This window comes from Trachinotus anak, unplaced genomic scaffold (assembly GCF_046630095.1).
Source record: "Trachinotus anak isolate AG129_WGS33_773 ecotype Australia unplaced genomic scaffold, CSIRO_AGI_Tana_v1 ptg000039l, whole genome shotgun sequence".
In the NCBI taxonomy this organism is placed as follows: domain Eukaryota; kingdom Metazoa; phylum Chordata; class Actinopteri; order Carangiformes; family Carangidae; genus Trachinotus; species Trachinotus anak.
In genome coordinates this window covers 1,362,587-1,382,945 of record NW_027273890.1, presented here as the reverse complement: position 1 = coordinate 1,382,945, position 20,359 = coordinate 1,362,587, and the positions used below count along the sequence as shown (strand labels likewise).

At 43.4% G+C, this 20,359-nt stretch overlaps 1 protein-coding gene and 1 long non-coding RNA gene across 5 annotated transcripts in view; one reads left to right on the top strand and one right to left on the bottom strand.

Annotated features, from left to right (window-relative positions):
- The window catches only part of htr2aa (5-hydroxytryptamine (serotonin) receptor 2A, genome duplicate a), a 47,885-nt gene that overhangs the window by 12,889 nt on the left and 14,637 nt on the right, over positions 1–20,359 (bottom strand). For both annotated transcript variants that reach the window (XR_011687149.1, XM_071472488.1), the window contains exon 2: positions 4,519–4,719. Coding sequence is in view for 1 of the 2 variants with exons in the window: in XM_071472488.1 (XP_071328589.1) it covers positions 4,519–4,719 (201 nt within the window). In the remaining variant the exon portion in view is untranslated. The remainder of the gene's footprint in view (positions 1–4,518; positions 4,720–20,359) is intronic.
- LOC139614853 (uncharacterized) lies at positions 4,542–18,707 on the top strand. Of its 3 annotated transcripts, none has more exons than XR_011687152.1 (4): positions 4,542–4,672; positions 5,354–5,446; positions 6,965–7,347; positions 7,549–18,707. It is a non-coding gene; the product is annotated as an uncharacterized lncRNA (long non-coding RNA). The 3 variants fall into 3 exon arrangements; XR_011687153.1 differs by lacking the exon at positions 4,542–4,672 and having other exon boundaries at positions 4,763–5,446; positions 7,549–16,246; positions 17,493–18,707; XR_011687151.1 differs by lacking the exon at positions 4,542–4,672 and having other exon boundaries at positions 4,763–5,446.

Below are 20,359 nucleotides of genomic sequence, written 5' to 3'. Positions count from 1 at the left end.
ACACTGCAGTAATCTCATTGGGTTTGTGGGCGGTGCAGCGTAGCGTGGCACTGAGGGGTGTTTGGCCTGGGGGCGGGACCTGCTGCCCGCCGTGCTGACATCACATTGTCAACTCTGTGCAGCTTCAGCTTGGTTGCATCACCACATTTTTTTTTCAAAGGTTTAGCCTGGAGTTATTTGCATAAACATGTTAAAACAGGGTAGAAAATAATCAGCTGAGGGAGAGTGGGAGTCGAACAAACCGCCACGTCTCAGTGGCACGTCACACACGCCACGGTCACTCTGCCAAGAACGAACACACTCCACCAATTACATCGTGAAGTCAGAACATCACTGCGGCACAAAGTGAGCTCTCACTGCTCAGTGTTTTACACCTACAGCTTCTACACTGATGTCCACAGCTTCACTTCATGTCAGCTTTAAACACTTTTCTTCTTCTGTGTATTTTATCCTAGTTTTATATTTGTGATTGGGAACAATGTTGGGGGGGGGGTTCCACACTTACAGGCTACAACCACACTGATGTGTTGTTCTCCGTTTTACTGCTCCTCCACTAACACCTGAAAACACATCACATGACCGTTCAACCACCAACAAACTTCATATAAAATATCTTCATATTTATCATTCACTGTAGTTAATTTGGTTTTTAGTGTTTGTTCTGTTTTGGATCTTAATATTTTTACTGTTGTTCTTTTATTGTTAATAAAATTAGTTAATTTTGTTAATTTGTTAAATTAATGTTTTTGGCTTCTAATAAAATCTGTTAATGAGAGATGTGTAACAGCTCTGAAATATACACACTACATAAGTAATAAGTACAAACAAAATAAAATATTCTTGATATGGGAGAATGTTAACAAGCACACAGAGCTCCTTATATATTATCTCTGCTGGTTCTCTTTGTAGAGACATATCCCTGCATGAATTAACGGAGGCAACGTTCTCAGCTGACCGGTTTCATGTTGCATCACCAAAACAAACTGTGATGTCTCTGAGTCGAGCACTGTGGCGTCTCAAGGCTGAAGAACTCAACCTGAAGCAGAAGTGACAGTGTGGGATGAAAAGGAAGCAGCTGAGGACGGAGGAATAATCAGAGAGGAGAGAGACGTCTGCCAACATCTATCAGCTGTTCTGAAGCCAAAAAAACAACATATGTTTACTGCAAAGCTTCTTCAGGTAAAGCAGATATAAATGATAATAGTGGAGGATGGTGGTTCCACCATCACACTGTGACAGTCTAAAGGTTAAGGGTCAAGGTTCTATATTAATACTGTGAAAGTATCAAAGCCTCAGTCCACAGAGAAATGCACACAGCCTGTATTCAGAAACTGAGCCTTAAAACCAGCCGTCAGGACTTCTGGAGCTTTGTGATGTCACAACAAACCAGTCACAAGCCCCGCCCACCTGGACCCACCATCCAACCTTGCAGGATTTGGTTTCTCTGAGTGTTTACCTGAAATCTGCTAGATTTTTATTGAATGAATAAAATCATATCATAAACATGTTTTTGAATTCCCAGTAGAAGATTGTATCTGCGTTGCTTCAGTCACTTTCTCCGCAGATGAATGGGTAGAGAGTATAAACCCGAGGTATCATGCTCTGGATCTGCAGAGGGAGGGGGGGTTAATGAGCTATCTGCAGCTTGACAGGGTCAGACTGACACAGCTTAATGAAGTGGAGGCAGCAGGAAACAAACACGGAGCCCGGGGCCCGGAGCAGCTCGGAGGCATCGGGCGAGGCTGACGACTCACTCCACACAAATTAGTGCTTCTGCTTTTTGGTCAATAAAGTTTGTAGAAAACACAGAGTGAACAGAGGGTTGTTTGGTTTAATGAAGGAAGGAGCTGGTGTGGAGAAGCACTGTCACTGAACTCATTCACACACAATCATGTCTTTGAACTTGTTTAATAAGACTTGAAATAATGGTCTTGTTGTGTCGACAGGCTTCAGAGGATTCATTTAATCCCACTGCGTGTAAACATCAACTGTTACAGTGTTCATTTGCTATAATCTGCCTGTTCCACTCTCACAGCTCTTAGTGCATCCACAGATATCAAAGGAGGAAGGATCTCTCTCCAAACTTCCTGTATGTGATGTCAGGTCAGGAACCAGGTCTGTTGTGAGTCCACCTGACCAATCACAAGCAGGAACAGGGCTTGAAATCATGACTCAGGCTGTTCAGAGTGTGAACGTGCACAACCGAAGGACAAACCTGAAGTCTCGACAACGTCCCGTAGAAAGTCAACAATGTCAGCAAATCCACAATGAATCAAGTCCACAAGGACTGAACCTGGACTTATTTTTATTGTCAGCATCGGTGCTGCCGAGGACTGTTCAGAAACAGTTACAGGGTCAGAAACTTTGGTTCATCTCCATGGAAACACATGAAGTCTTTAGGTGACGTGATGACTAAAGTCTGAGTCCTGAACATCTGGACTCAGCCTTCAGCCCTTCACCTCAGGGTGTAGTGTGTGTGTGTGTGTGGGTCCTTGGCTGGGTGGAGCAGAGGTGCCATGTCACAGTAGTGAGGATCACCTGGCCAGTTTTCCAGGGTGCCGACTGGGAGATGCAGATTTTACCTTTCATTGCTGATGCTGGCAGATGTTCTTTTATTCTGCAGCACTTTACTGAAAAACAGTCAGTCCTTTATTTCCATCGTCTCCAGCAGCTCTGGGCTGAAGGGAACCGACACCTGATGATTCATGATGAAACACTGATCATGTTTTTAAATCATCATTTCCTGCTCTGTGGTGCGTCACATGACTCAGCCCTCCTCACGTATGAGACAAGCAGCAGCTGGACCTCAGCAGTCTCGTCTCTTTGTGTCTTTTTTGCATCACTTTGCATGTCTTTGCTGTCATTTTGTGTCTCTTCATGGTCGTTTTGCATAGTTTTCTGTCTGTTTGTTGTCATGCGTCTGCTTGAAGTTGTTTTGCGTCACTTTGTGATCATTTTGTGTCTTTTTGTGGTTGTTTTGCTTCATTTTCTGCCTCTTTGGTTCACCTGCAGCATCCAAAGTGACATTTCTTTGTAACTTTGCTCTGTGTTCCTCCTGCAGATTTGACATTAGCGTCACTGTTCTGAACAAACTGCTGCTTGTACTGTCTCTTATCTTCCAAAAATCAGAGTAACTCAGTTATGTCTGCTGTAAATCATGAAGCCAACCAAACAGCGCTGACGTTATAATGCTATAATGTTCCTGCCATCCATTACTGTGATAAAATCTCAGGGCTGGGCGCACTGCCACCTGGAGAAAAGTCAGCTTTTCTTCCATTTCTCATGTTAATTAGCTCGGAGTGAAAGCGTGCCGATTAATAACGAGAAAAACAAATCAGTCAGGACGGGAGAGTGGAAAAGTTTTTGGATAATTCAGCTTCAATCGAACAATAAAAGGATGGTGTGTTGTTGCAGATGGCTTCCTGAAATGTTATCAGCTGAAACTGAAATGCACGATTTTCACGCTGTTCATCATTTTCCTCCTTGTTTTCAGCAGCGAGTGTAAATAACGGCTGTGCAGAGCTGATCTGCTCCTCCCTCCTCCCTCCCACCACCTCCATCTCTGAGGGGCTGCAGGCCTTCGTCTGCAGCACCATCATTACATTTCCTGCTCATCTAGGCCCATTGACCTGAGCAGCTGGATACCAGCCAGACAGGCAGAAGCCAATTATCAGGAGCTGATTGTTCCCTCGCCTCCATAAAAATTATACGGAGTCATAAACGTCACTTCTGTCTTGAACTCAGGAAAATTGCTTCTCATGAGGAGCTGACAGCACTTCCTCCTGCTTGGTTAGCGGGGTTGCTCTCTCTCTCTCTCTCTCTCTCTCCCTCTCTCTCTCTCCTCCTTCACAGTTTCGTGTTCTCACAGACTTAATTTCATGTATTTATGACAGACTGGCATTTTAGTTACTCTATTTTACCGAAGCATTCTTGAACAAGTCTTGTCCAAAGGCAAAATGTTCACTGATAAAAAAGAGAGCACTGCAATGAACAAGGACGAACACGTCAGCGACGACTGTGCATCTCAACCTTGACACAAAACACAACCACTGTTATTTTCACTGCCTTGGTTTGGTGGATTCATGTGCTCCTTTCTGTCCTGCTGTATGTTCAGGGATGTGTGGTACATTTTATTTTCATGAGTATTTGGTTTGACTAGTTACTGTCTCAACCTTCAAATCAAATCCCGACTTCCTCTCACTCGCTTTTCTTTCTAAAGTCATGGCAGCAGCACGACTGTATGGACGGACACGTTGTCTATCAGTCCACCACTTGGTGCCAGAGTTAAATCTCCCAACAACAGCTGGACCGTTGTCAACCAATTAGATTCACACATTCAGGTCTCCCAGACACCCAGTCCTCCAACCTGAACAACCACACAGGTCGTTTAACCCTCTTTTACTGTTTCTGGTCAACACGGCAAGAAAAAATAGTTTTGACTGTGACAAAATAATTTAAACATGTAAATACTGGCATTATTGTGTGTGTGTGTGTGAGTGTGTGTGTCTCTGTCCTTACCCACTGAAATCGTCCACACTGCCATGATCTTGATGCGGGCCTTGGTGTGGGAGTTGAAGCGGCTGTGGTGGATCGGGTTTCGTATGGCGATGTATCGATCCAGAGAGATGGCGCAGAGGTGCATGATGGACGCTGTGGAGAACAGGACGTCCAGGTAGATCCAGATGGGACAAAGGTCAGAGGGGAGGGGCCACCGGTAATCTGTAGGAGGAAAGATGAAGGACATAAACAGTAAAATACCTGGCTCAGTGAAGATCACTGAATTTTTGATTGGAATAAATCTACTGATGTTCCTGATTTCCCACAATGCTTTTCCACAGTCCTCTCAAAAGGCTGCTGTTGTTGCTGTAAACACAAAAATGTATCTGGCTAATTTCACACTCCTTTCTACTGCAGTGCAGTTTAGTTTCTTTCTTCTATTTTCTGTATAAAATGCATCTTTTTGCCTCCCACAATGGGGCTAATTAGTGGATTACTTTAGCTAGAGACACCTACTGGTATCATGCTAGCCAGCCGGGAACATGCTAACGCTAGCCAAACAGAATAGCTTCCTTTTCTCTCTGTGGTTTCCTTCACTCACTGTCACACTTTGTTTTCAGGATTGTTCATTATTTGATTCAGAGACTTTATGAAGGTGGTAAAAATGCTCCCCAGCTATAAGCAGCTTGCGAACTCGTTAGCATGGCTGCTTTGCAACAGAAGAGGCTGAATATAAGCAACAATAGCAGTTTACCCTGTGAATGACCAGGACAGACGGAGCTATGTGCAGGACTTCTCTGCTGCTGAACATTAACTGTGCAGTAAACCTGTAGTTAACGTGATGACGCTTTCACAGTGAGGCTGAACAGTGTCGGAGCCAGAAGAACCCGGCTCAGGAGCTCAGGTGTGTTGACCTGTGTTCAACCAGTCAAACAGGGAGAAAATGCAGGTTTGTCTTTGTCACTGTTGAAATATTCAGCAGGTTTCAGGTCATTTTATTTAAGTTGCAGCTAAATGAAATGTGATTCACTGCGTGTTTGCATCAACAGCTTTTATGTAAATATTACTCAAGAGGATGTGACGAGATGACATCAGCAATGTAGCAGCAGTAACCATAGAAACAGCCTCTATAAATAAACCTGCCTAACCTTTATGAATAGAACCTTGTGCCATGAAGCATTTCTGCCTCCATCCAGGTACATGTTTAGATTATATTGTTGTTTTTCCACCTGAGATGGCATTTTAATTATTTTAATGAATGACTTTGTTCCCGTCCGGACACCGGAGATGTTAGTGGTTTGGATGTACAGGCTTTCTGGTCTTTGTAGTGGAGCAGAGCCCTGTAATGATGTGTGGCAGCAGGACACAGTAGAAGAGGATGTTGTGGTACATCCACAGTTCCTCAGCCTTTATACCAACTTTTGCATCTTGGCGGAGCTGTTGACCTGAGACTGAGAGGAGGACTGCACGCTGCTATATCTGACACACGAGGTCCAGTCAGAGACGCAGCTTATGAACTGATGAGGCAGAAAACTGCTTGGGCCCCAGGTTGTTAGAAGGCCCCTGAGGGCTGACAAACTTAATTCCTCTGTCTCAAAATGCAACTCGCTCCACTTAAACAACCAATGGACGGTTTGCAACGACATCTCAGACGCAGCTCTTCAGGTTTATGCTTTGAAAATTTAATGTGAACATTTAGAATAAAAAACTCTTGTGGTCCATGTTTAGTTTTGTTGTAAAAAGTCTGTGTGAACATGAACCAGATCAGAACTAAAAGACAGTTTGAAAACCGCAGAAATAAAAACTACGTTCATGATCAATAAAAATCTCCTCGCTTTTACAGCTGGTCTCTTCCTCATGAATGAACAGGAACCTGGAACAACATTTGTTTTCCTCACTGACTGTATTTGTTTTAATGTAACTGGAGTCTGTGCTAAAGAGCATCATCCAGGCTGTAGTGATGGTGTTCATGGACTCTGCCTCTGAGAGGTAATTACACAGTGACCACACAGTATAAATGGAATGAGTCATACAGATGGAACATGGCCGAAGGCTTTCAAAGCACATTTACACCTCCTGAACTGCAGGTGCACAGGCTGCAACTACATATCCACATACATGCACGTTTACCTTACGAATCACACACACACACACACACACACACACACACACACACACACACACACACACACAAGCTGCTCCTACAGGAAACCTCTCAAAATATAGTCATGTAAAATGGTCTTGAAACCACTCACCTGCTGATGAAAACAACATTATTCTGAATATTGAGGCAAATGGAGGCAGATGTGCTTTTTATGTTCAATACATCAAGATGAGGCAGGTTTATTTATAGAGGCCATTCCTCACATGAGGCAGTTCAAAAGGATTCACACAGGTACAGAGCATTAAAAATCACAGAGGGGAAGAGGCAATAAGAAACTCCTGATTGTCTGCCTCCTTTCAACAGGTGAGGGACGACTTGAGCCAGACTGTTATTAACTGGGAGGAGATGACTCATCCATGTCACCACGGTCACTGCCAGACTCCTGGCTATCGCTCCTGTTCTCTGCTTTCCTTTAGTTTTCATCCTCATTACTTTCGTCCTCTGATGGTCATCAAATCATTTTTGTCCTCTCTGTCTCTGTCCTGCATCTTTCACCTTATTTTTCATTTGTGAGTCTCTTGAAAACATTTTGACCTGTTGCTGTGACAATGAGAAAAGGCAGGAGGTCACCAAAGAAACTCAGATTCATCGTTTGGAGACCACGAACATTTGAGCCAAACGTGATGAGAATCCATCCAGAAAATGTTTGTTTTTTTTTTACCAGACTTCCACGTCCACCCACACAGGTGAGTTTAGTCATTTTGTCTGATGAGGCTTCAGGACGGTGTGGGTGTGTGACTGACATCTTCCTCTCTCTCCTATTAGCTTTGTAGCACCTGTCAAGGCAGGACAAATTACACCTTTATCAGCACAGGTCTAATTGTGTGTGTGTGTGTGTGTGTGTGTGTGCAGGGCCTGTGAATGATCTGAAATCATTTTTTTTACAGGACTAGGAGTCATGAACGTAGCTGTGCCTTCAGAGGCTGCGTCTGAGGATGGATCGTCTGTCTGACAGCGTCGTTCCTGTCATGTGATCGGTACAATATCTGTGTGTATGAACAATAAAAATAGTTTGTTACATCACATCAGTTCCAGCAGACACACAGGAAGTTAACCAGCTGAGGGACTGTTACCCAGTCCCACCTGAGCTCATGATTCCACTCACAGAGCTCTGAGGCTACAGGACGACCTCTCACTCTGGTCATATCATCACCACATTTAAACCCATGAACAGCTTATGCCAGCCAGACCCCCTCCCTCCACACTGCAGGATGAACAGCACCGAGTGTGCAGGAGCAGAGACAAACGTGCTGCTAATGTTACTGCTCCTCTCTCTGAAGGGAAGCGAGTTAGGCTAGCTTGCTAGCGGTCACTTCCAAGTCTAATACAAACTTCAAGGTACAGTGGGTCTGATGAAAAGGACTTTTAAAACTGATGAAAGGTCCCAGTCAAATACTGCCACAGGAAACCTCCACGGTTTCCATCCAGAGGTGTGAATTTTAACCAAATCTTACAGTTTGATGAGAGGGAATCCATTCAGAGTTGGTGGTTTCTAACATGCACCATGACATAATTTAAACTGGCTGACCTGAGTTCAGTCCTCATGTGGTTCAGCCTAAAAAACTCCAGCAGCAGGGATGTTGCTCTGCAGCTGATCCTCCACACAGAGAGAAGAGAGGAGCCACCCTGAGGAATAACTGCTATAACACCACGAAGACCTGGAACCAGACTGAATTATTCCTCCCCTGCACACACACACACACACACACACACACACACACACACACACACAGAGAACACACCTGAGAGATGTGCCTCCTGCTGCAGACAGAGCCGTCTGTGTGAAGCTGCTGCTGCAGTTTTACACCTGACGCGTCCCGGTGTCGCCACCTCTGCCTCGCTCCTCCACAGCCTTTGTTTCGAAGCTCAGCGGCTTCAGAGGAGCCAGACCTCAGGACTGTGACATTATTTCTCAGTACCTGACACCAATTAGAGGCAGTCAGCTCTGCACAGGGTTCAGTCTGTGAAAGACTCTGTTTCCTTCCTGTTCAGAGCAGCCAGTGTTATAGTTGATGGGAAATGTGTCATTGAAATGGTTAAATGATTAAAATGCAGACACCCAGCAGGTCATTCACTCTGATCAGGACACAGGTCGTGACCTCTGTGTAACTTTGAATTCTGGCAGGATAATGATCACTGACTAGGTCAACATTCATTTTGAGATTTCATTCTGAGCTCTGGTATTTTATATCCTTCAGTGCCAGATCATATCGATTGATCTGACGATTACTTTCTCAATTAATCAACTGATTATATGAAATTTCAGAAAATAGTGAATAATGTCTGATATAAATTTCTACAGCCCAAATGTGTTTTTTTTATTTGATAAAAACCCAAAGATGTGAACTTTATTCTTTAAGAGAAGCAACAATCAATCAACAGCAAGTGTTCAGTACTTTTCCTAAAATGATTATTCAATTATCAAAATAGTTGATAATTAACTAAAACAGTTGATAATATCATATTTTACTTTTTAATCACTTTTATCAAACAACAAATAAATTGGCCGATTAACTGACAGAAACTTTATTGACTACAAGTCATTTAAATAATTTCTTAAGCAAAAATCCCAAAAGGCTTCTGAGATGACGACTGTTGTACTTGATCATCACTTGAAAATGTTCATATTTTGGATTTTTAGAGGAACAAACCAAACAATCACTGAACTCTGAGCTCATTCATTCATAGAGAAAATAACCTGCACATTCAAAGAGTGTGAGAGCTCAGAGAGGAACAGAACAAGGAAATCAATTTCTCATCTCAGATTCCCTCTCCAGTTTTCAGTCTTCATTAGAGCGTTTTCCTTTTCAATATCTCGTTTCTCTTTTTATTTCCTTCTACATTTAACATTAAGTTATGGCCCCATTATCACTTTTAGAAGGGTATAAAATGAAATGTTTAAAAAGTCATCTTTCAGGTTCCCATTCTCTCTTTTCATTGTCTCTCCTGGTGAGTTAGATCACACTGTGGGCTCCAGGTCGAACCAGCTCATCTGTGCTCTGTTGTTATACGTTAAACAAGTTTAAAAATGCATGAGTGAAGTTTTTGTGTATATAAAAGAGTCAGCTGTCAACCCACAGCTGGTGCTGCTTCCAGGTAAAATTTCCAGACAATGAGTTCAACGACAGAAAACACAGAAACCTGCAGCCACACAGAGCCGTGCTGTCAGCCGGGAGCTGAAGGTACAAAGGTTCCTCCAGCTTTGTTTGTTGTTGTTGCTCCAAACTGCTGAACCTCCAAGTGATGGTCATGTCAAATGAAAGCCTCCATTGTGGTTTTACAGCGCTCAGTCGGTGCAGTCACCTGCATTCAACCTCCACGAGGGGCGACCGCAGCGAATCTCTTCACGTCTGTGTCCATCTGCCGATCGATACTCTGCAGCTCGGCTGTCTGGACTCCCAGCGTCACACTCTGAGCAGGACATGAAAGCCTGACCCACTGTTCACCTCAACAGTTACACAATGAGAGCTCATCCTGCTGTGCTGGCTGGACGGCTGCTTCTGCTGCTTCACCCTTTAACTGCAGTAGCTGCTTATCACAGCCAACAAAAGTGTCAAAGCACAACAAAAGGCGGATGATGAGGTTGGTGTTGTGTTTTCTAAAAGATTCATTTGGAAAATTAAATCAGTAACCATCAGTCTGTCGTTTATTAAGGACTAAAGCTGAGTATAAATGAGGGCGTGGATTCTTTGAGTGACAGATGGGTGAGTCTAAACCTAACATGCGTGTCTCTGCTCTACACACGCCCCACCTCTTTCTCCATATGTGGAGTAGCTGGGAGTTAGGGGGCGGAGTCAGGCTATGCCAAGATGGCGATGGTGGAGCCGCTCACTCTGAGCTTCAGAAACCTGTGGTTTCACAGAAGCTACGTCCATCTTTAGTCCCGACGGACATTTGAATGGAATCTACTTTAGTGCAGTCACACGCTGCAGCTCACAGAATCTGACCACAAACAAACAAGTTTTTCTATCCGGAGCGAAACGTGCAAACAGCAACAGTTTTCTGTCATGAAGTGAATCTGTTTCTGAAGGTTTTCAAGAAGGTTTTGTTTGGTTTCTGATCACAGAGAGAGAACGAGTCCCTAGAAAAAAGAGCTCATTTCAACAGTGAGAGGAAACAGTTAAAAAAAAACGCGGAGGCTCAGAGACGACGGTGTTCATGGCCAAGTGCAAACGCTCTCAAAAACCAAAGAAATATGAAAATAATTGATAGAAGAATCAGAGTGAGTGGAGAACGGAGAGCGGAAAATGAGCTCCCAGGAGGCCACAGTCGCACACAGGAAGTTTGGTTTGATGAAAGAGAAGCAGAGAAAAGACAGAGAGAGAAGAGGAGGAGGAGAGGAAGAGAGAGGAGCAAGGACGAAGAGAAAGATCTCACACACACACACACACACACACACACTCCTCAACTGTTTTTATAACTATAACTGCTGGTTATGTGACGGCCTCTCTGCTGGTTCACAGCAGCTTAATCAGGAGCTTAATCAGCAGCACTGAACTCACCTGGGCCAGGTGAGCCCTGTGCATATAAGGCGGTGCAGCAGTCAGTCTGTGGGCAGATCTCTTCACACCACACCACTCTGCAGTCTGGGCTTTTGGTCCTTTTCTTTGCCTTTACAGCACGTGTTCACTCAGCCCCTCCCCTCTCTGCTGACTCTACAGGCTCCTCCCATCTACCTGTCTGTGTATGTTGTCATCATTTTGTTGGAATTAAGTTGTTTGGTTTTTCAGTTTTCACCTGTGTGTTTGTAAGAGCTGTGCTGTAACAATTAGCAGTGATAAGCTAATGCTCCTTAATCTATTGCTAATTCATTGCTGCTTCCTGCGTGCTTCACAATAAAAGCATTTTAATCTGAAGGCAGTGATGGGCCTTTAATGTGAAACCAGAGAGAGGTGTGACAGAGGTCTCTTTAAATATCATCATGGCTACAATAATAACCCTGTGGTTAGGGTTAGCAACCAGAGCCTGGACTGTGTGTAGAAAACAGGAAATGAACAGTGGCCTGAGACGTTCGTCCACTTTGACCTCCGCTGCTCCTGAGGGACAGAAGCTGCTGGAGATCTTTGTCATCTGAGCGTAAACAGACATTGCTTCTGGTCACTCAGGTCCTGTTAACGTCTGTGATCCAATCACCAGTATTCAGATCCCATCCCTCAGACCACATTCTGAGGTGGTGTGGGCCACATGTGGCCTCATTCTTTTAGCTGTGAAATGTGTCCAGGACCTGGACGTCCTCTGCCCCAACACAGTTTATTAATAAACCGAAAATATTTTACTATTTCAAATGGCTCAAGCCTTGTGTGATAAAGGAGAACGGCTCCAGTCTTAACAACAAACTTTTACCAAAGTTTAAAGCTCCACACAGTCTAAAGGTAGATGTCCATGTGTTTGTGATTATAAAGCAGGTCTAGGTTCTATATTAATACTGTGAAAATATCAAAGCCTCAGTCCACAGAGAAATGCACACAGCCTGTATTCAGACACTGAGCCTTAAAACCAGCCGTCAGGACTTCTGGAACTGTTTTAGTGTTTACCTGAAACCTGCTATATTTTTATTGGATCACTCAGAAAACAGTCAACCAATCAGAGGAGAGGATCAACAACACATAAAATTCTGGAGAAGTTAAAATTTGAACCTTTTTTTAAGAAAATACTGTATAAACATTTTGTGACCTGCAACAGACAGTGAGTCTCTGACCTGTGAGCTGCTGAGTACTGTCAGTCTGTCAGTGAAATATCTCAGAATATCTCACTCATCTGGTTTGAATAGAACGGATGGAGAGAACTTCCTTCACAGAGTTCTGCTGACTCAGCTGAAGCAGCTGAAGCAGCTTCTCATTCATGTGTTTTCTCCAGAGATCAGGGTGGAGGCTGCTCAGTTTCTAATTGTTACCTCCCAGAGAGCCCAACACCCTGCAGAGCTGAGGGACAGTCCCAGCTGGGTGAAAAGTGCCGGTAATTACGCTTCCCTCCACAGTACGTTTGTGGTGATAAAGTGAGTTGATTGTTAGTTTTTAAAGAGCTCTCAGTGTTTAGAGGCGGCGGCGTGACACCGTCGGAGACGAGACGGGAGGGAAGCCGGCGGCCGAACAAGAGAGCGGAGAGGAGGAGGCAGAACTGTGTCCTCTGTGAGCTCACATCGAGGCAGCGAGCTGGAGTCAGAATCAGATTAACACAATGATGATGGCAGGCACAGAGGGAAGAAACAATACACATGATTAAAACATGAGAGAGAGAGAGAGAGAAGCAAATGGACAGAAAATAAAAAACCCTGGTATAAAAGATGTCAGTAAAGAGACGTTCAGGGTAAAAACAAAATGTTCCTGCAGGAACATTGTGTGTCGTTTCCATCAAAACACAAAAATATGGATGTTTTTAAGTCATGCAATATAATTCTCCTTCAGTTATTTTTATTAAGGATGTTAATCATCAGTCACATGATGCTCTGTCACTGTCACAAGCTTTAACCACTCCCACTACTCATTAATGTCAGACTGAGTCAGATCAGTCGTTCTCAAACCTCTTCACGTCATGTCCCCTCACAACAATGAGCTCGGTGCTCGTGGCCCCGGGTGAACCAGGTGGAATGTGCTCCAGGCTTTGGGTTGTGATGTGTTCATGGACTGTCCTCCCCCTGACCCGTCAGCCCAGCACCCTCTCTGTTCTCTGACCTCTGGATTTAAACACTGAACATCTGACTCACCGCTGTTTCTTTTGTATGTCTCCAGCCAGACGCCAAAAAAACAAAACAAACTAAGGGTTTGTTGATGTGAGGTGAGTTAGTTTCACTGGTTTGCAAGCACTTCATGAGAAATAACACTGTGGATATTCCACATTGTTTTGGAGACACTTGTTGGGTTACTTCTTGGGAACTCAGGGCTCCGTTGGAAGTGGCAGTGACGTCTTGCCCAAAATGAAAGTGCTGGTGTGGGTTTACACTGTTCAGGAATTTCTGATTCAAACCTTTGATGTGCTCTAAGTCTGAGATGCTGAGTGTGAGTCAGGGCCGAGACTCAGAGCTCACTGCTTCACTCTGTCAAAGGAGGGAAACCACAGAGCAGGACCATCACCTGCATCCAACGACAGGTGTGACTGGCTCTGGACTAAAGCTTCAGCACGTGAGCTTAGAGATAAACCCTCAGTCAAATGATCCAATACTGTGATTCTCCAGGTTTAAGACCAGGCTCAAAAAAACATCACAGGAGCAACCAGGTAAGAAGGAAGAATCACAGTCTGCTGCAGCTCAGGGATCCTCCACTAAAAGACGACTCAAAAACTGGAATCACCTTGGATTTAAACTTCCTGGGTTTGTGGTTGAGACAGTGGCCCCTGGGTCCCATCACACTCCCCTGTCTGTCTGTCTTTCTTCACACATGCTCCCTCAGTATCAGCAGCTATCCTCCTCATCCTCCTCATCCTCCTCTTCGCTGTGCAGCAGAGGAGCAGCCTGCTGTTTTCAGACTCACTGTTGCAACCACATCTCCCTCACACCTGAACTCCGTAATTCAGCTTCATGAGCTGTGTCATCACTTCTCACCCGGTTGCATCTCTTTGAATATCACCACAACATCTTCTTTTGTTTCATCCTCAATTTGTCATCATTTCTCTATTTTCTGTCTCCATCTGACTGTAAAACCACACTGTGGAAGAAGTTCACTGCCCACTCTCTAAGTGTTAATGTAATTGCACAAATAACCGGTGTGATGACTGTAATCAGCATGTTGTGAGCTGTGGCTGCAGCCACAACAAAGACATATTAACAACACAGTGATGGGAGGCCTGAGCTCCTCTGATTAATGTTTTCCACCCACATAGACACATAACGTACACATTCAGCACCACGACAAAACTCTCCCTCCTCAGCTCGTACAGTCACTTATCTGAACAGCAGTTAATTAATAACTGAGATATATTATAATCAAGTTCAAGCTGAAATCTATAAAGATTTAGGTTAAAGTTCAAATGTTTGTTGTTAGAGACTCAGACTCAAGTATTTAATGTGGCTGCTTGTCTGAGTCTCATCGGTCTGAGAAGCAGCTTCTGGCTTTCATGCACGTGCCTTTAAAATACTGTGTTTTCCAAAAACATACTTTTATATTGTGCACAGTTGTACTGTACGGCACGCTAACATGCTCGTAACAACCATACAAACATACTGATGTTTAGCCAGAAAAATGTTTTCCCAGTTCGTTAGCTTAGCGTGTTAGCATGCTACCATTGGCACGAAACATGAAGTGCAGCTGAGGCTGATGGGAATGTCATTAGTTTTGCAGGTATCTGAGTATTGGACAAATTAAAATGTCAGCAGGACTCGTCCTCTTACATCCTCATCCTTTTAATGTCTCTACAAAATTGCACCAATCCATCCATAATCACTATACTTCACTATACTTCACCAATATGGTGGACCAACCTCCTCGGAGTCATAAATACATAAACATACATAAGATAATTATTCAGCTAGATGTTTAATGTAAACAGATACAAGGTGGAACAAGTGCAGCTGATGCTCTGTATTCTTTCTGGCAACTTCACAAAACCTTAAATAAACTGTCCTAACTTCAGAGTAACTGTAAATCTGATCTAACTTTCACTTCTCCACCACTTCGACAACCTGTTTCTTTTATTGGTTTGACACCTTTAGACACAGGCTTCCTCAGGCCATGATCCTGCTGTTCGCCGAGCAGCTATGACCAGCTACAGAGGCCGACCTGACAACACGGGGCTCTCATGGTCGTCTCACAAATGTGCTTCATTTTTTGCTCATGGAGATTTTCAGAGTGAAGTGGCCACGTTTAGTCTGTTTCAATGAGAAATCTAATGGGTTACAGAAACATCCCGGCAGGATGAGATGAGAAAAGTAGCATTGGTTGCTTGGTAATAGACATAAAAGTTGACAACCGATGTTGGATTTATTATTAAAGATTTCACAACCCAAGACAGGATGAAGTAGATAACAGAGGATTCCTGAGGTTCGTTAGGATTTGCTTCTGTACCAAACTGAGACAAATACTATCTTCAACTCTTCGCCAAGCATTTAGCAGCTAAAGAGCCAGATGTTTCCCTCAGGAGCTGGTGGAGACCAAACACAGCTAAAAGAGGGAACACAAACACAACTCCACATCAACAAGAGGACACGTCAGGGTTGTGTTAACTGTCTGTTTCTGTCGCCACCATGTGTCAAAACAATCAGTTACCACAGGTTTAACCAGCATTTCACTATAGAGATGACATATCGTATAATGTTGGATATGAAGACCTTTTCTCTGAGTTACTATTACACAACAATGTGTCACCAATAAACAACAAGCATCCCTATGAGGAGAAGCAGGTGAAGCTTTACTGAGAGGAATACATGAGGTGAAAACCAAGTTACACATTCACACTAATCCTCCAGTGAGCCGCAGGTTGTTTGAACGCAGCTCTCACTTGTGTCTGTCTGTGTGATGCTCTGACAGCACATCGTCTGCTCCTTTCATTACAATACGGTGTCCTGATAACAGGCAGAGCCATTTGTCTGTCAAGTAGCTGTCACATCTAATGACATCTGTTTCCTGTGGATCTGCTGGAGCGGAGACAAAGAAGGTGAGATCATTTCAGAGTCATTCCAGGCAAAGATGCTCCAGCAGGTACTTTGTTTTTTTTCCACAGGAACATTGACACAGCTCCTCCATTCTTCACATTCATGCAGGATCATTTATTCATCATTAAACTGAGGTTAAGTGCCTTGCTCAGTGGCACCACAGCAACAGATGCAGAGGGATGAAACATTATTGCTCAGGTTCTCTGACCTGACAGCTGAACGTCGACCCAAGAGGTTTCTGAACAGACATCATGACATCAGCAGTATATGTTGCTCCTCCATTGGTCAGAACTGCTCTGTCCCAGCTCACCCATTGGCTGGTCTCAAACAGAGCAGAGCTTAGGCCACAGAGTCTCAGGTAAACAAAGACCAGAAAATTGAATCAGGTATAATGTTTGTCTCGAGTTTTGTAAACTGAATAATGTGGGCCAATTACTGAGCTGCAACCCACACAGTACATTTTGTGCGACTGACGTCCACCGAGGAGGAAATGTAATTGTAGTTTTTGTCTTTTCAGCTTTTTCAGATCATAGTTTTGGTTTTATGGCACATTTTACTGTTTGGTTCAGTCTCTGCTCTCGTCAACCCTGTTTCCAGCAGAAGCACAAAATGTTCTTTAAAGCTACCAGTGGAGGAGGAAGTACACACATCCCAAATATTATAAGCAAGATATTATTATCTACAGAAAAAAGACCTTCTGTAATCGATGTATAATTATTTTAGATTGGTAGATTGTTAGCGGTTCCCAACCTAGGGGTCGGGTCCCTCCAAGAGGTCACCACATAATAGAGGAAAAAACTAAGTTCTGATTTAAAAAGACTTTCCTATAATAGTTGCTTTTTGTGAAATGTTGGATAATTTTACCTATTTAGGCCTTTATATTGCTCTCAAATGAAATGACGACAACTAAGATGTCTGACACTGTGACAAGACACCTGAAGCAGACACTGATGCTAAGTCACAAGCCGGAGATGCTGGGAACAGCTGGTCTAATCTTTAACAAAGTGTTTTGTTTTACAGGCTTATGATATTATTTCTATATAGAATCTCAATGTGAAAAGTAGCTATAACTGTCTAATGAATGTAGCGGAGTAAGACACACAACACTTTCCTCTGCTGCTTCATAAAGACAGGTCTGCTGTGCAGGTTGAAAAACAGATTTCTTTTTAACTCCAGAAGGAAAACGCAAGTGAATAATATGCCCCTTTCTTTGATTCTGTCTTTGTTCTCTCTGCTCATATCTACCAGCTGAAGAATACGTTCCCAGCCTGCAGCATGACGGGCTTCAACATCGCCCATGGTAACACCATTCACTTCTGACGCGCTCTCACAGCCTTCATCTCTGTGGATACGGGCCTCCACTGTGAGACAAACACTGGTCCATGAGTCACACGGCTGCAGCGGCCATGTGACTTCTGCTCTCCCCTCCTCAAATAATGCATTCAACTACATTTATAATAACCCGACCCTGTGTGAGAGCCACAAGTACCAACGTGTACGAAGTGAAAACCTGCAGTGATGTAATCAGATATCAAAGTTTGCTCAATTGATTCAAGCTGATGGTAACAGACAGACAAAAATCTGATATTCTCATATCACATCTGTTTCTATATTAAAGGAACATTTCAGAAAATGCTGGACAAGTCAAAAACAAATTCAGATGTTTGTTTTTTGGCATCTGTGATGTGCTACTACAGTTTTACCTCATTAAATAATTACCCATCTGGTTTATGGCCAAGAAATGAGGTTCATACTTTCATGTTCCCCTCAGGATGAATTGGAATAATTTTGGTCATCAGGTCATTTCACGTGTCGGGTGTCTTGGTTTCTGACCAAATACCTGAGAAACTAATGACTTACTTTGTGTAAATGTTAGCATGCTAGCCCATAAACTGTGGCGAACACGGTAAACATGATACCTGCTAAACATGGGCAATTTAGCATTTATCATTTTGGCACGCTAATGTTAGCAGTTAGCTGTGTACTACAGCCTTACAGCTGCTAGCATGAATGGAGACTCTAGACTAGCTCACACACTGTGGTGAGACTCTGGGGGGCCCCAGGCACAGAGGACCATCGAAGAGCCTGCTAAACATCAGCATGTTAGCATTGTCACTGTGAGTATGTTAGCATGCTAATGTTGGCGATTAGCTGTATACTACAGCCTGATAAAGTTGTTGGGTGAGTGTAGCATGATCAAGTACCTGAAAAACTAATGATGTTTCCATCAGCCTCGCCTGTACTTTGTGTAAATGTTAGCCATTCCCACCCCCAGGATATACAACACAGCAACTTGCTAACCTTAGCATGCTAACAGATGCTACAATATACAGATGTTCCATAAATGCCTCATATGCAGACTTTCAGTAGATAATACAATATAAAGATGTTCCCTGAATGCCTCACATGCAGGCAATGGGTAGATGCTAGCTCGCTAACTACAGCGTACATCATCTACGACAGTTTACCTGTCGCACTCTGCTCACCTCAGCATCACCGCCTCCCCAGTCTCCTCCAGCTCTGCCAGATGTGGTGCAGCAGCTGTTCAGTAGAAAGTGTCGTCATCTTCCTGTCTGACATTTGCTTCCTGACATTTTCCTGTGAAAGCTTTGCTTCTTTGCAGAGTTAATATAATATTAACAAGTGCATGTATCTGTGTGTGTGTGACTTAGTGTTGATCAGTGTGTGTGTGTGTGTGTGTGGGTGTGTGTGTGTGTGTGTGTTTCCGTTTGAGTGTGTGCAGAGCTGCAGGGAACTTTGTCATCATCTTAATTGTCTTTGCTGTAGAACAAAAACAGAAAAGAGTTGGAAGTAAATATCCAACAGTTAATTAGCCGAGAGAGAAGCTGTTTTGCACATGAAAAGCTTCGGCAATGAACACACAGTGAGATCAGACAGCGCACACATGTACTCGCATAAACACAAACACATGTAAACAAGAGTAAATCAAGGAGAGTCTCATGCCAAAGGGATCATTCACCTTCAAACCAGCGATCATCTGTTTCATTAGACTCAAATCTAATTTGGAGACGTGAACATACAGTCACACACATGAAACCTGAGCATAAACTTCAGGGTCAAAGTTCCCTCATCCACTTTCTGTTGTTAACCAGGTCCAGTTCCCAGTGGCAGCAGGATAAGCTGCTCCCTCTGTGGGATCCTGAGGCCAGATGGGACAAATAATCCCTCCTGCATGTTGTGGTTCTGCCGCGGGGTCTCTGTCCAGACAGACGAGTCCAGAATACACAGGCGTCTAGGACTAGTGTTCTATTTATTTAAGTAGTCTTTGCACAAATTGTAGATTAGTTTTAGTCGTTATGTTTATGTCTGCGCGGGTGCATGATTTAAAACAGAGGACGGAGAAGAGACAGTCGACATAAGTGTCAGGACTCACAGGGATTACATCAGTGTTTTGTTTAAATGAGGTTTCAGACTCTACAGAGAGACGAGACGAGGATCAAAAGATTCACAGATTTATCATATGTTGAACTTTGCAACAGATGTTTCTTTAATGCATTTTTCTAACATACCCACAGTTATTTGTTACTGCGTGAGCACCAAAGGCAAACAGCTCCGTTCTTTTTGATTGGATTTATTTGTTTCCTTCTGGTTTAGTTTATTTCTTTCCATTTTTTTTCTCAGTGAGACAAAGATCTTAACAAAAGCACTTCTTGAAAACAGAGACGTGCATAGACACGACTACAACAATTAAAGTAAAAGAAATGTGGATTTACTTATTGCAAACAAAGAGTGTTTGCTGGATATTTCTGTTAGGAGTCACCTGCTGCTGTTCGGCTGCCTCTCTCAGCTCCGTGTCTCTGTCTCTGCAACGTGAATGAGATTCATTTATAAAACTTCATTTATATCAAATTAAAGAACCTTGAGCTCCAGGATGCAACAGTATGAAACACACAGTATGTGTGCATGAATATTTCTAAAGAAATTATACAAGCACCAAATACAATTGTTTTCAGCACATTACATGAGTTCAAGGCTTCATGCAGCACGCTCTGCATTTCATTAATTAACTTATTAATGACGGAAATTAAAAAGTAAACAAACAGTATGACCTCCGTTTTCAGGCAAACATGCAAAAGAAGCACAGCTGCACAGCT